This window comes from Mytilus californianus, unplaced genomic scaffold (assembly GCF_021869535.1).
Source record: "Mytilus californianus isolate M0D057914Y unplaced genomic scaffold, xbMytCali1.0.p SCAF_1, whole genome shotgun sequence".
Classification (NCBI taxonomy): Eukaryota; Metazoa; Mollusca; class Bivalvia; order Mytilida; family Mytilidae; genus Mytilus; species Mytilus californianus.
The window spans coordinates 102,476,172-102,490,137 of record NW_026262581.1 but is presented as its reverse complement, the minus strand read 5'-3'; the positions used below and the strand labels follow the sequence as shown (position 1 = coordinate 102,490,137).

The window sequence follows — 13,966 nt, the reverse complement described above, 5'->3', positions numbered from 1 at the left end:
AAAACATTTTCTCGTAAATCTTCTCCTCTGATAATACCACAGGTCCAGTTGAGATAATGTTTTACTTTAGCGGTAAGCACTGCACATTGAAATCAGTAGTCACAAATTACAAGTAAATAGTTTTTTTAATTGACCTACGTTCGAACCTAATAACGACCCTAATAAAGAAACGTATTAAATGTACATATGATTTTTGTTTCGGTTGACATAATAGCGGTCTTCGAACATTCTTACTTTCAAAATTTCATAAAAACTGTTGCAATCGTGTCAGAACTCCTTGTTGTAGATTTGATATATGTTGTGTACAATCGTAGAATTGGAAGTTGCAGTTTGATGTATGGATTTGTGCCTAATCAGTATAGTAATTTAACTTGATGAAATTTCATGAAAGCACCTAATGCCTTGTTTTTCCCTGATTCTGAGCTGAGTTTATCTATGAAATCGTTCATTGAGTTACATAGTTGCACAACTAATATATGGTTTTCACTCGTTTTCAATACCTTTGACATACTTACGGACGTTGGACATTCGGGCATTCTTTAACATAACAGTTTTATATTCCTTTGTCACCCCAATTGCAAATATTGAGGTAATCGCCGAATCATGAGTAATTGTTCACTTTGAGCTGTTGCACTACATGTGGTTGGTAAATTTTTAAACTCTTCTGCTGATTTGACTTATGAATTTCCCTTTCCGAAATCGGTAACAAAACCAATACAATGTATTTATACTCCTTCGACTTGATAGGATTTCTTAGTATACACCATAAAGGGATAATGGTTTTTAGTATTAATTATATGTATAAGTAACAATACTTTGTAATACTATTAGTAGTTTTATAGATTAATTCAGTAAATTACACTGCATTTATAAAAAAATTAATTGATAGTTTAACAATTTCAAACTTTAATTCATTGTCGTAAGATATGATAAAGATGGTATTTTCCACTCCTAAACATATTTTAAACGGACTTTTTGAAATATATTCATTTACATTAAATAATTTTTGATGCATACAGTTTATTTGGTGAATTTCTGAATAAGTCTCCTGTTAAAAACAATAATAAAAACGTGACAGTCTAATAGTGATACAGCATTATTCATTTTATACTTCGGTAAACGCGCCCACCGAATTAAAATGCCGTACCCTTTTTTTGTGTTATACTTCCCCAGCAGTGATGTATTACAATTTCAATGCGTGCAACAAACGAAAAAGAAACGGACATCCAACAAAAAGCGTTACACATAATTTTTAAAGACGTTTTTATCTACAAAAATAGAATTATACACGATCATCGATAGAGTTGTTAAAGTGAAAGTTTGTATACAAATACACTATATTTTGAATTTTTTAAGTGTTACAAGTAATGTACAAAGGGAAACTTTACAAACAAATGACTTTAAATTAAATGTGACAATACACACAAGTAGTTTATTTTAGTGATTCTAATATAAAATAAACATATTGAATGTTGCTCAACGGCGAAACAGGAAATATCGGCGTGATGTTGTATAATAATTTATTACTTATACAAGGAAGCGAAAAGCACGTAAAGATTAAAGTTTGAATTGTTAACTTGGATAGACAAATATGTCGATACTATTATTTAGGAACAAGGAAATTTTACAAAGTTAAACGGAAATTTAGTCGTCTTTTTGGAAAAATGGACGAAACGTCGTTAAGAAATATCATTACTGAGCATAATATTGTGGTAAGCTTTGGTATTATTTTTTAGTAGTTTAGTTTACATATATTTAATCTCTGATGGATAGTTGTCTCATTGGCAATGATACCACATCTCCTTAATTTTTGTGAAACATATGTTAATATTAACAGAAAACTTACAATATGACCTTTCGTTGTGTGAAGTAAAATAAAAATAAAACTAACTAAATTGAAACAAAAGATTAGCTCTAAGGGGATAATAAAAAAACATAAGTTGGGAGAAAAACGTACAAAAAAGTGACGACAAAAGACAACCAATAAACAGTTCACCAATCATTTAAAAAATTGAGCAGCATGATTTAAGCAAAATCTAGGTTTAATTCAGGTGTTCCTGAGGGGTCAGCAGTTCTTGTTAAAGCAAGGACATCTTCCTTCTTGCTTTTGGATGCATGCATTGGCGAGTCATATCCGGTGATAAGGCCTCGAATAATGACGAATGTGTAATGTCTCTAATCTAATACTAAAACATAACCTAATCCATAAACTATCGGTCACGTAAATTCTCAAACCCGAACACTTCAACGAATGTGAAAGTTTGAAAGGAAAACACGGTTTTTAGAACAAGGGATAAGACTTAACGAAATAGCACAAAACTCTGAAAACTAGAAATAAAGTTAAAAAGGAACACCTTTTAAACAAAACCAGATCTGAATCCAGGTTCTCCGGAAGGGCTTGTTCCTTCTTCAATATTTGCACCCGCTGTATTACACATGGTCAAAAGTCGCAGTGACAATCAAAGAATAGAGGACGGTATGGAACGCCACAGCTGTCTTATGTGGAACTCTGATATTACTTTATGTTGTTTTATTATTACTTGATGATATTTTGTCTTTACTTAATATGGTTTTGACATTACGTAATGATGTTTTGATATAACTCAATATGGAATAGTCATTACTTAATGATATTTCGATATTACACGATATGGTTTCGTATTGACTTGATATAGTTTTGTCATTACTCAATATGGTTTTGTCATTACTCGATGTGGTTTCACCATTATTTAATGTGGTTGTGTCATTAGTCAATGTGGTTGTAACATTACTTGATGTGAATGTGACTTAACGTTATGTAGTTGTTTCATTACATGATGTGGTTTTGTTATTTCGTAATGATGACTTGCCTATTCTTTATATGATTTTAACATTACGCAATGATGTTTCAAAATTTGACGATTTTACACTACATGATGTGTTTGTTTCATTATTTGATGTGGTCCTGTCATTCTTTGATGTGGTTATCCCATTACTTGATGAGGTAAAACCACGTGACCAATTCGGAAAAAAATATGTTCTATTTTTAAACAGATTTCAATATATCGTTTGTTTAATGTGCTTTGGATGGGTATCGCTATCCATTGAGTTAAAGTTCAAATTAAAGTTCGAGTGGTTGTTCAGAGTTATTTGGTATGAAAAAGGGGAACGGCAGACAATGATAAGAAAAAAAGTATTAAAAAGTTTACAGTATTTCGGACATAATTGGGATATCCCCAAACCACTTGGTCCTGTTGTTTTTATCCTTAGTTCTCAATCGGAAGCAGTACTTTTGTAATAAATTTGTAAAATATTCCACGGAACCATGTGTCTCGCCTGATATTGCTGCTGTAAGTGTAAAAGCGCCATGTTGATCGTCTGTATATTTATCTATACATTTATCGGTAAAAACAAAATTAAAAAAAAATGTTTTTCTGTAGATGCTTTTTCTTGAAATTGAGGAATAACTCCTATACAAGTTTTAAAACACTTCATGGAGGTTTACAAATTTATCAAGTCAAAACAGTTTAATTCGGTTTTATTTAACTAAAACAAAACTGTATGGTTTTCAACAATGAGCAAAACCCATACCCTATAGTAAGCTATAAAAGGTCCCGAAATGAAAAATGTAAAAAACTAGAAACCTAACGATCTATAGATAGATACATAGATACTTTATTCTCTAAAAAACTAAATACAAGTTTACAGAGAAACATACAATATAAATACAGGTACAATAGTCGAGGTAAACAAATACAGTATGATATTCTAAAAGTACAAAATTATGATGGCATACATGTTTAGTAACATGTATAATGAAAGGTTAAACTCAATAGAAATAAAAAAACAATGGAGATGTAGACGCCGACGCCACTATCGACGACGAAATATAGGTTTGTTGTGTCTCACTGCCGTTACATTGATGCCGCAGGCTCGACACAAATCAAAAAGACTTGAACTTTATTGATAACAAATGAAACACTTCAAATCAACTCACACTAAAGTTACAGGGAAGCGGGGGGGAGGGGGGCTCGGACTAAGCGACAAAGCATCAATACTATAAAATAAGAATTTTCCGATTTTTTTTTAGCGTAAATGATCATTTGAACTTATACGAATATCAATCTTTTATTTGTAATCAATTGAATTCCCTGATCTACCTCGCACTAATTGAAAAATAAACTTTTTGGAATATCTGTTTCAAATGTGACGACGGACATGTTCCAGTGGTCGTAACCATAATACCGTCATCTTTTCCTTGAATGTAAACTACCAAATAAAACCAAATCACTGGGTTTGTACTTTCTCGAATAACACGACGGGTGCCTTTCTGGAGCATCCGAGATCACCCCGATGGATTTATATTACCAAGTCATACCGATCTATTGAATCAGCCAAATGAAACTGTTTTGTATGCCACCGCAAATGAAAGTTGGGGGGCATATTGTTTTACCCCTGTTCGTCCGTCCGTCCGTCCGTCCGTCCGTCTGTTCGTCCCATTATGGGTATATAGTTATTCCGCATAACTCCTCCTACAGTTTGAATCCTAGGAAGTTTTCTCTTTACTGTCTGTTTGTACATATATTGAAGGTGTGCATGTGGTCAGGGTTTAATGTTTATTTATATTTGCTCTTTTGGGAGATAGTTGAACTTTGTAAATTTTTGGGAAATTTACTTGCATAAGAAGAGCATTTCCAGATAACTCCTCCTACAGTTTTAATGCTAGGAAGTTTTCACTCTGCTGGCTGTTTGTACATATATTGAAGGTATGCACGTGGTCAGGGTTTTTATTTTTATTATCTTTTGCTCTTTTGGGAGATAATTGAACTTTTTTTTGTCATTTTTGGGGTAGAAGCGGTTAAATGAGTTGAGTGCGGGGGCATCACTTTGTCAAGTTTACATTTTTGCCTCGTGTTGTGCTGTTACACAACTGTAACAGTCCGATGTAAGGTTAGGATTTAGCGCTCACATACATGTTAAACTCCGCCACGTGCACTTTCTTTATGTACCTGCCCCAAGTCAGGAGCATGAAGTTCAATTGTTGTCGTTGTATAAATGTGTGTCATTTTTTGTTGTTGTAAATTGTTTATTTATAAATAAGACCATTTGTTTTTTCGTTTGAATTTTTTCACATGGTGCATGGTGGCCTTTTGTAGCTGACTATACGGAGTGTTGAAGGCTGTACGGTTGCCTATATATGATTTCTTACATCCACTGCATTGAAACTCTGTTGGATAGTTGTCCCATTGTCAATCACACCACATCTAGCTTTATTTCAACTTCATGTTGCGTTTTGTATACTGTAACATTGTTTATCTTTTGTACGCATACCCCGGAGCCCTCTTTTCGGAAGCCCGAGCAAAAGTCCTTGTTCCGCGATAGAAAATTTAATTACGAACTCATATAAGATAGCTCGAATTTCAACTCATAATCATAATTAATCTAAATGAGACTTAAATTCGAATCTTACTCAAACTCTACCTCAAAAAGTGACTCAAATTTAATGTTGTAACTAAAACTCTACCTTTAAATGTGACTCAAACTCGAAGTCCAACTCGAAACTCAATGCTAACTAAAACTTTAATTCTAATACGACTTGAATTCGAAATCGAAGACTAACTCAAAGTTTAACTCAAACAGTAACCCGAACTATAATTCGATGGATGGCCACACTCATCCAAGGCACATACAACATGGAAATCTATCTAAAAATAGAACAGGTTTTTCCGAATTGGTCACGTGATTTTACCTCATCAAGTAATGGGATAACCACATCAAAGAATGACAGGACCACATCAAATAATGAAACAAACACATCATGTAGTGTAAAATTGTCAAATTTTGAAACATCATTACGTAATGTTAAAATCATATAAAGAATAGGCAAATCATCATTACAAAATAACAAAACCACATCATGTAATGAAACAACTACATAACGTTAAGTCACATTCACATCAAGTAATGTTAAAACCACATTGATTAATGACACAACCACATTAAATAATGGTGAAACCACATCGAGTTATGACAAAACCATATTGAGTAATGACAAAACTATATCAAGTCAATACGAAACCATATCGTGTAATATCGAAATATCATTAAGTAATGACTATTCCATATTGAGTTATATCAAAACATCATCAAGTAATAATAAAACAACATAAAGTAATATCAGAGTTCCACATAAGACAGCTGTGGCGTTCCATAGGACGGGGTTGTACACTTATTCATGGTCATCTGTGACAATGGCATTCCATAACGTCAACCAAATCATGATTGCATCAGTCAAAATTTCGAAGAGATGACCACGACCTCATCATTTAAAAATTCTTGTTTAAATAGTTTCTTTGTAAATAGCTACCATCTATCAGGAAGTTATCATTTGAAACGCAAGCTCTGGGATACGTTATACACTAGGATAGACACGAACGCTGATTTTTGCAGGTGAGGATAAGGCGGTAGCGCAATGCTAGGCGGTGTTGCCATAGAAGTTAGAGGGAAAAGTATAGGTTCCATCCCCTGTTGTTGAGGAAGTAAAGAATGATATTTACTCTAACATTCTTGTGGTGATTTCTAGGCACTATATATATATATGTACAAAAACCTTTGCACCTTTTGTTTGCGGTATACCATCTTTTCCGCAAGTTTATTGTTTTCTGTTTAGTATTAAATTTATAATTAAGATCCATTTATTACATCGGTGATCCGTTTATTTGGCAATCGCCAATGGCAGTCAGCAGGGTTTAAGAACATCAGTTGTTCGACCTGCTAGTCAAATGCGTTTTGTTAAAATATACTTTTTCACTCATTTGGACTTTTGGAAAATGTTGTTTGTGCTGTATTTAGACCCCTCTACCAAGAAATTTGTTTTGCATGCACACGTATAAAAATTGCGGTTTTTATCCAACGCAATCATAGGTTTGAACGTTGTTTTCAATTTAGACTTGTTTATATTTTTTCGTTTGGGCTTGTATTATATTTGCCTTCGGGTTTATATGATCCGTTCATCCTATTTTGACTCTTTCAAAATTTAAGAGTCTATCCTAAATTGAGGTACATTATATGGCCTTCCAAATACCGTTTCGATTCCTAACATCACTGAAGAGACATTAATTGTCGAAATCCGGATATGGTGTACAAAAACCTTTGCACCTTTTGTTTGCGGTATACCATCTTTTCCGCAAGTTTATTGTTTTCTGTTTAGTATTAAATTTATAATTAAGATCCATTTATTACATCGGTGATCCGTTTATTTGGCAATCGCCAATGGCAGTCAGCAGGGTTTAAGAACATCAGTTGTTCGACCTGCTAGTCAAATGCGTTTTGTTAAAATATACTTTTTCACTCATTTGGACTTTTGGAAAATGTTGTTTGTGCTGTATTTAGACCCCTCTACCAAGAAATTTGTTTTGCATGCACACGTATAAAAATTGCGGTTTTTATCCAACGCAATCATAGGTTTGAACGTTGTTTTCAATTTAGACTTGTTTATATTTTTTCGTTTGGGCTTGTATTATATTTGCCTTCGGGTTTATATGATCCGTTCATCCTATTTTGACTCTTTCAAAATTTAAGAGTCTATCCTAAATTGAGGTACATTATATGGCCTTCCAAATACCGTTTCGATTCCTAACATCACTGAAGAGACATTAATTGTCGAAATCCGGATATGGTGTACAAAAACCTTTGCACCTTTTGTTTGCGGTATACCATCTTTTCCGCAAGTTTATTGTTTTCTGTTTAGTATTAAATTTATAATTAAGATCCATTTATTACATCGGTGATCCGTTTATTTGGCAATCGCCAATGGCAGTCAGCAGGGTTTAAGAACATCAGTTGTTCGACCTGCTAGTCAAATGCGTTTTGTTAAAATATACTTTTTCACTCATTTGGACTTTTGGAAAATGTTGTTTGTGCTGTATTTAGACCCCTCTACCAAGAAATTTGTTTTGCATGCACACGTATAAAAATTGCGGTTTTTATCCAACGCAATCATAGGTTTGAACGTTGTTTTCAATTTAGACTTGTTTATATTTTTTCGTTTGGGCTTGTATTATATTTGCCTTCGGGTTTGTATGATCCGTTCATCCTATTTTGACTCTTTCAAAATTTAAGAGTCTATCCTAAATTGAGGTACATTATATGGCCTTCCAAATACCGTTTCGATTCCTAACATCACTGAAGAGACATTAATTGTCGAAATCCGGATATGGTGTACAAAAACCTTTGCACCTTTTGTTTGCGGTATACCATCTTTTCCGCAAGTTTATTGTTTTCTGTTTAGTATTAAATTTATAATTAAGATCCATTTATTACATCGGTGATCCGTTTATTTGGCAATCGCCAATGGCAGTCAGCAGGGTTTAAGAACATCAGTTGTTCGACCTGCTAGTCAAATGCGTTTTGTTAAAATATACTTTTTCACTCATTTGGACTTTTGGAAAATGTTGTTTGTGCTGTATTTAGACCCCTCTACCAAGAAATTTGTTTTGCATGCACACGTATAAAAATTGCGGTTTTTATCCAACGCAATCATAGGTTTGAACGTTGTTTTCAATTTAGACTTGTTTATATTTTTTCGTTCGGGCTTGTATTATATTTGCCTTCGGGTTTATATGATCCGTTCATCCTATTTTGACTCTTTCAAAATTTAAGAGTCTATCCTAAATTGAGGTACATTATATGGCCTTCCAAATACCGTTTCGATTCCTAACATCACTGAAGAGACATTAATTGTCGAAATCCGGATATGGTGTACAAAAACCTTTGCACCTTTTGTTTGCGGTATACCATCTTTTCCGCAAGTTTATTGTTTTCTGTTTAGTATTAAATTTATAATTAAGATCCATTTATTACATCGGTGATCCGTTTATTTGGCAATCGCCAATGGCAGTCAGCAGGGTTTAAGAACATCAGTTGTTCGACCTGCTAGTCAAATGCGTTTTGTTAAAATATACCTTTTCACTCATTTGGACTTTTGGAAAATGTTGTTTGTGCTGTATTTAGACCCCTCTACCAAGAAATTTGTTTTGTATGCACACGTATAAAAATTGCGGTTTTTATCCAACGCAATCATAGGTTTGAACGTTGTTTTAAATTTAGACTTGTTTATATATATATATATATATATATATATATATATATATATACACACACACTCCATATACAGGTCGGACTACTGTTGTACAGAGAAGGAAAGTTCACAATAGAAACATTAAATTAATTTCTTTTGCCGTAATGTTGTTTTTTTTTTTAGTTCTCACGCGACCCTCATTGCCTATTTCCATGTGTAAGTAAAGACTATGAAGCAGACTAAACTGTGACTGTTGTATCCTTGCTAAATATGTTAGACTTACATTTATTACGAATGTACTGTAAGAACTTATTACAACATTTGTCACATTCTGTCAATAAAAATTGTTGTTGATGAGGATAAATATTTAAAAAATTCATGATTGTCATTTCTTATTCAACATATTTTTATAATTTTATTTTCAGATGACTTCGGTGTTACGAAGACAATCATCGACGTCAAATGAAAACGATGTAAGAATGCGAAATAACCGGAGTAGTGGCCATGGTGCAGTCAACGATTCACCTCCATCTTCCCCAGCACAGGCCGGTGACCGTGGGACCAGAGCTTGCTGCTTTTGTTGGTGCTGTTGTTGTACTTGTTCATGGTGAATGCATGTCTCTTCTTAGTCACCATTTGTTTAATTCACGTTGCTGGGACCATCAGTTTTTATGTTTTAATTATCTTACCCAGACAGGTATCGTTTCCTGTGTTTAAAGTATTTCCTACTTTTTAGAACACATCTGGCATGACATGCATATTTTGTTTGTTACAGCCTTTTAATAAAATTATGGACTACTAAATTAAACTTTTTTTATGCGAAATCAAATTGATGGTCCTAACTCGTGTTCCATTGTTTTAACGATTTTTCCTTTTGGTGGCTCGATGTTGTAATTTGTTTAAACTATCATCCCGTCCAGTTTAAATCAAATATCTGACAACACAAATTAAATTTTGAAATGCATTTTTTGAATTTGCACATGGTGACTATCTTTTTTTTGAGCAAAAAAAAAAAAAAACAACAGATAAGTAATTAGTAAGCTGTACATAATAATCCTATGAAAGTTATAAAGTTTTGAAGTAACAATTATAATTTTTTAAATTCAACAAATAGAAATTTTAAATATCAGGGTGTGAACTTTTTGCACAACTTTAGAACAAATAGCAAGAAAAGAAACGAAAGTATGCGAAATTGAACATGTAATATTTTTTATTAAAAGAAATTATGGTACCTCATCCTTCTTTTAAGTCACAGATATCATTGATATCATTAATTTCACAACTAAGAATGATCATATCACAAGTGTTTATCTGATATATTTGCCACTGATCGTTATGGTAAGATTGTTTGTGTATTAAGCCCATTCAAGACAAAAAGACTATATAGAAGTGGTGAAAATTATATAAAAAAGGTTAAAACGGATGAGGTATGGGACCCGAAAAAAATGAATAATTATAACAGCTTCCTGAAAATATATATAGAGTTAAGTAGAAACAAAATGTTTGGACTTTTGTAGCATCCACATTCGCCTATATTCTCATTTGAAATTTACAAGAGGGATCTTCAACGTACGCATCCCACACACGTTTCCTATTATGGTCCACAGTCATGCTTTAAGTATTAAATTTTTACTCACCTCAGGGGTTGCTCATTGGTTAGAGCTTCTGCTCGCCCCCAGATTTAACAAATAATTGAAAGATACGTTATATCGACATGTTTGACCAGATATGGTCTATACAAATATTTGCCAGCTTTCTAATATATCGAGACAGGAGATAAGATAATGAATAGTAACAAAAAAGCGATGCTGAACACTGAGGAAATTCATGACTTCTGACAGACATAAAGTACTTTACCTGCAGATATAGAAGTGATGCCTTCTAATAATTTAATATAGGCCGCTTGGAATATTTAAACACACTATTGTTTCAAATAAAATACCGCTATAAAAGAAAATATGCATGCGAAATACGGCTTTTATTGGCCGTGGACGATGTCCAAAACCGGCTTATATTATAGTGATGTTGGGCAAGCGGATGGGCGGGCGGGCGTGGAAAAGTGGTTACCTTATTTGTGTACAGTTTGTAAGCCAGATCCCTGAAACTTCACAGGAAGATTGCACATATATTGAAGTTGTTCACCTGCTAGTACGGAATTGTTTTAGGAATATGTTCTTCTTTTTTTTCCAGACTTGGTAACTTAATCATTTTTCAGTAAAAATTATGAAAGAGGTTCAATTTGTATGCAATGAACTCATCCTGTTTTTGACCCAGATTCCTGAAACTTCACCGGAAGAATGCACATATGCATGTTGAAGGTGTGCCCAGGCTATAATGGAATTGTTTGTAGAGATTTTTTTCTCATTTTTCCAGACTTAAGAAAGTCATTTTTCAAATATTTAAATGTTCATTATAGAGCATTCTCCATTGCTTAAGAAAGATTCTGTGCAACCCGGCCATTTGAGTCTTTGATCTATTTTCAAATTCGTAAGAAGAACAATGCTTGAATAAGAGATCCCTATAGCTTTGGTAAAATTTAGTTAGAGTTGTCAAATTTGTCAAAAATCTAATATTGTTGATCGAATCCTTATAGGAGTTATTGGCGTTTTTGAGATACTTAGAATAGCAAAAATGATCATCAGGACAATTTAAAAGGCAGATATCGTGGGTCAACTCCTTATAGGAGTTATTGCCCGTAAACGACGATTTTTTAAAACTATTTTTTGCATTTTTTGCAAAATCTATATATAGTTAATAAAAAAACTGTAACCATTAAAAATGATCAGTCATTAGTTCGAAAATGTCAGTTGACTCCGTATAGGAGTTATAGCCCCTAGATGACAAGTTTTGCCCTTTTTATGTATTGGGCAAAATTTATAAAATATAAAGAGAAAATATATAAGCAAAACTGATCAACAAGTTAAGATCTTCAAATAGGTTAACAAAGCTCAAATTGTAACTCCTTTTCTTATAGAAAATATTGTCGTCAACCCCCCCCCCCCCCCAAATGAATGCGAAATAAGTAAATAATACTCATGAAGTCTTCTCCATATAACAATACACAGTAAAACGAACAAATTCATTAGATAGTATACGAACTATTAATAAAAAGAAGAAAAGAAAAAGAGGCAAATCATATTTTTCTGTGATGATGCCTTAGGTTTTGATGACGATGATCGTCCGTGCCAGTATCAATAACACTTATGAAGGTACTAGAAATCTGTTTGACCTTTTTATAAAATCTTGAATATGTCTGAAAATTTTTTCAGAAAAACTACATGGATGATCTGCAGCTTACTTTTTTTATATAAAGAGAAAAAAATAATTCTTGTTATCCGGATCAGGCAAATTATCTGGTCAATAGAAGTCGTTCTTGACTTTAAAAAGTCGGATTTAAAATGTTTAAATTTCTTTTCCTTGGTAAGAACAAAGCCAAACTCTTTCAAAGTTTACAGGAATGACGATTGAGAATCCCCTTATAAAGAATCCTCAATTAATACTGATCAGATAGCATACAATAAGATAACGATGTCACTCTAAATCATATGGGAATCATATTTTTCCTCATTATTATTGTTTGACTAATATGAACAAAAATACCAGTTATATTGTATGGACGATCATTCATAAATATATGATTTCTCTATAGTATATGATTAGATAAAAATATGCATATGGCCTTTAAAGGCAATATTATACTTTAAATATTTGTTTTCTTAATTGAAATTTAAGACCAAGTCACTTCAAATATAATGATTGAGAGCTATGAAGAATTCTTATTTCGCACTGATCGGATAGATACTCATTTGTGCCTTTGAAGCTTATGGAAAATACTCAGAAAATCAAAAGAAAGAAGAACGTACGATAAGGCCACTTTTTGGGCCCCACGAATTAGAAAATCAAAAGGTGTTAAAAATCTATCTAAAGCATCCATCAAAAATTCATAAGATATAAGCCTCTCAGATATCAGTGCTATACTATTTTTTTCGGTATGGGTTTTGTTCATTGTTGAAGGCCATACTATGACCTATAGTTGCTTTAATCCGCTTCATTTGGACATTCAGTTATAGCTTTAATTCTCATAGATATTTTTAATAATTGATTTCGTTGAAACGTTTAATCCTCTTGAGGTATGTTGTAAACTAAGATGTGTATCCAAAATAGATTCTGAAAACGCGTCACAACTGTCAATGAATATGTCCATATATAGGATAATGCTTTGGCATCTTATTTGGAATTTTCCAAATTCTGTGATTATAGATTTAGAATATGCTTACAAAATATGAAAATAGGACTATATTCTTGTTTACAGAAAAAAACACATACATTTCATCGTAAGCATGGTAATCGGTACGTACAACCATAAGTACAAGTCATAGGAAATAATCGATTGTCATATACGGTCAGTTGTACGCCTCAATAACATTGGAATATTCCATGTCATAGGTGCAGCAATGTATAAACAGAAATCACACGTGGGTAAACTATAAAACCTCGAAGCGATATTTTTTAAAATTTATGAAATAAATTAAATCGTTTTCAGCTCTATTTATCAATTAGAACAAGCGAGAAAAAAATGTCTTATCAACTATTGTAAGTAAGTCTTCTTTCTTTGCTTATTTGTATTATTTTGTTTTGTTTTGTTATACTTTTAATTTAGTTTTTATTAGCCGAAGTTTGAAGTTGTATACTACAGAATGAAATTAGTCGATTCTTGCATTCGTGCTGGCGTCAACATTTCGGTTTTTGAACTTGATATTTTGATTCATTTATATAACAAACTTATGGCGGATGATGCTGCTTTAGTAAAAAAAAAGCTTTATCAATTTTGAAGAATTACATCAAATATCTAGCTTGAAAGAGGAACACATTTTTTTTTTCAGATTTACCTTGTTGCCCAAATCCAAT

The 13,966-nt window shown here is 32.8% G+C and overlaps 1 protein-coding gene across 5 annotated transcripts in view; it reads left to right on the top strand.

Annotated features, from left to right (window-relative positions):
• The window catches only part of LOC127728279 (regulator of G-protein signaling 17-like), a 61,276-nt gene that overhangs the window by 25,654 nt on the left and 21,656 nt on the right, over nucleotides 1-13,966 (top strand). For 3 of the 5 annotated variants that reach the window (XM_052235606.1, XM_052235587.1, XM_052235596.1), the window contains exon 3: nucleotides 9,484-9,665. In XM_052235606.1, coding sequence (XP_052091566.1) covers nucleotides 9,484-9,665 — 182 coding nt within the window. Of the gene's footprint in view, nucleotides 1-1,546; nucleotides 1,713-9,483; nucleotides 9,666-13,966 lie in introns of those variants that run through there. The other 2 variants (XM_052235625.1, XM_052235615.1) reach the window with 2 other exon arrangements.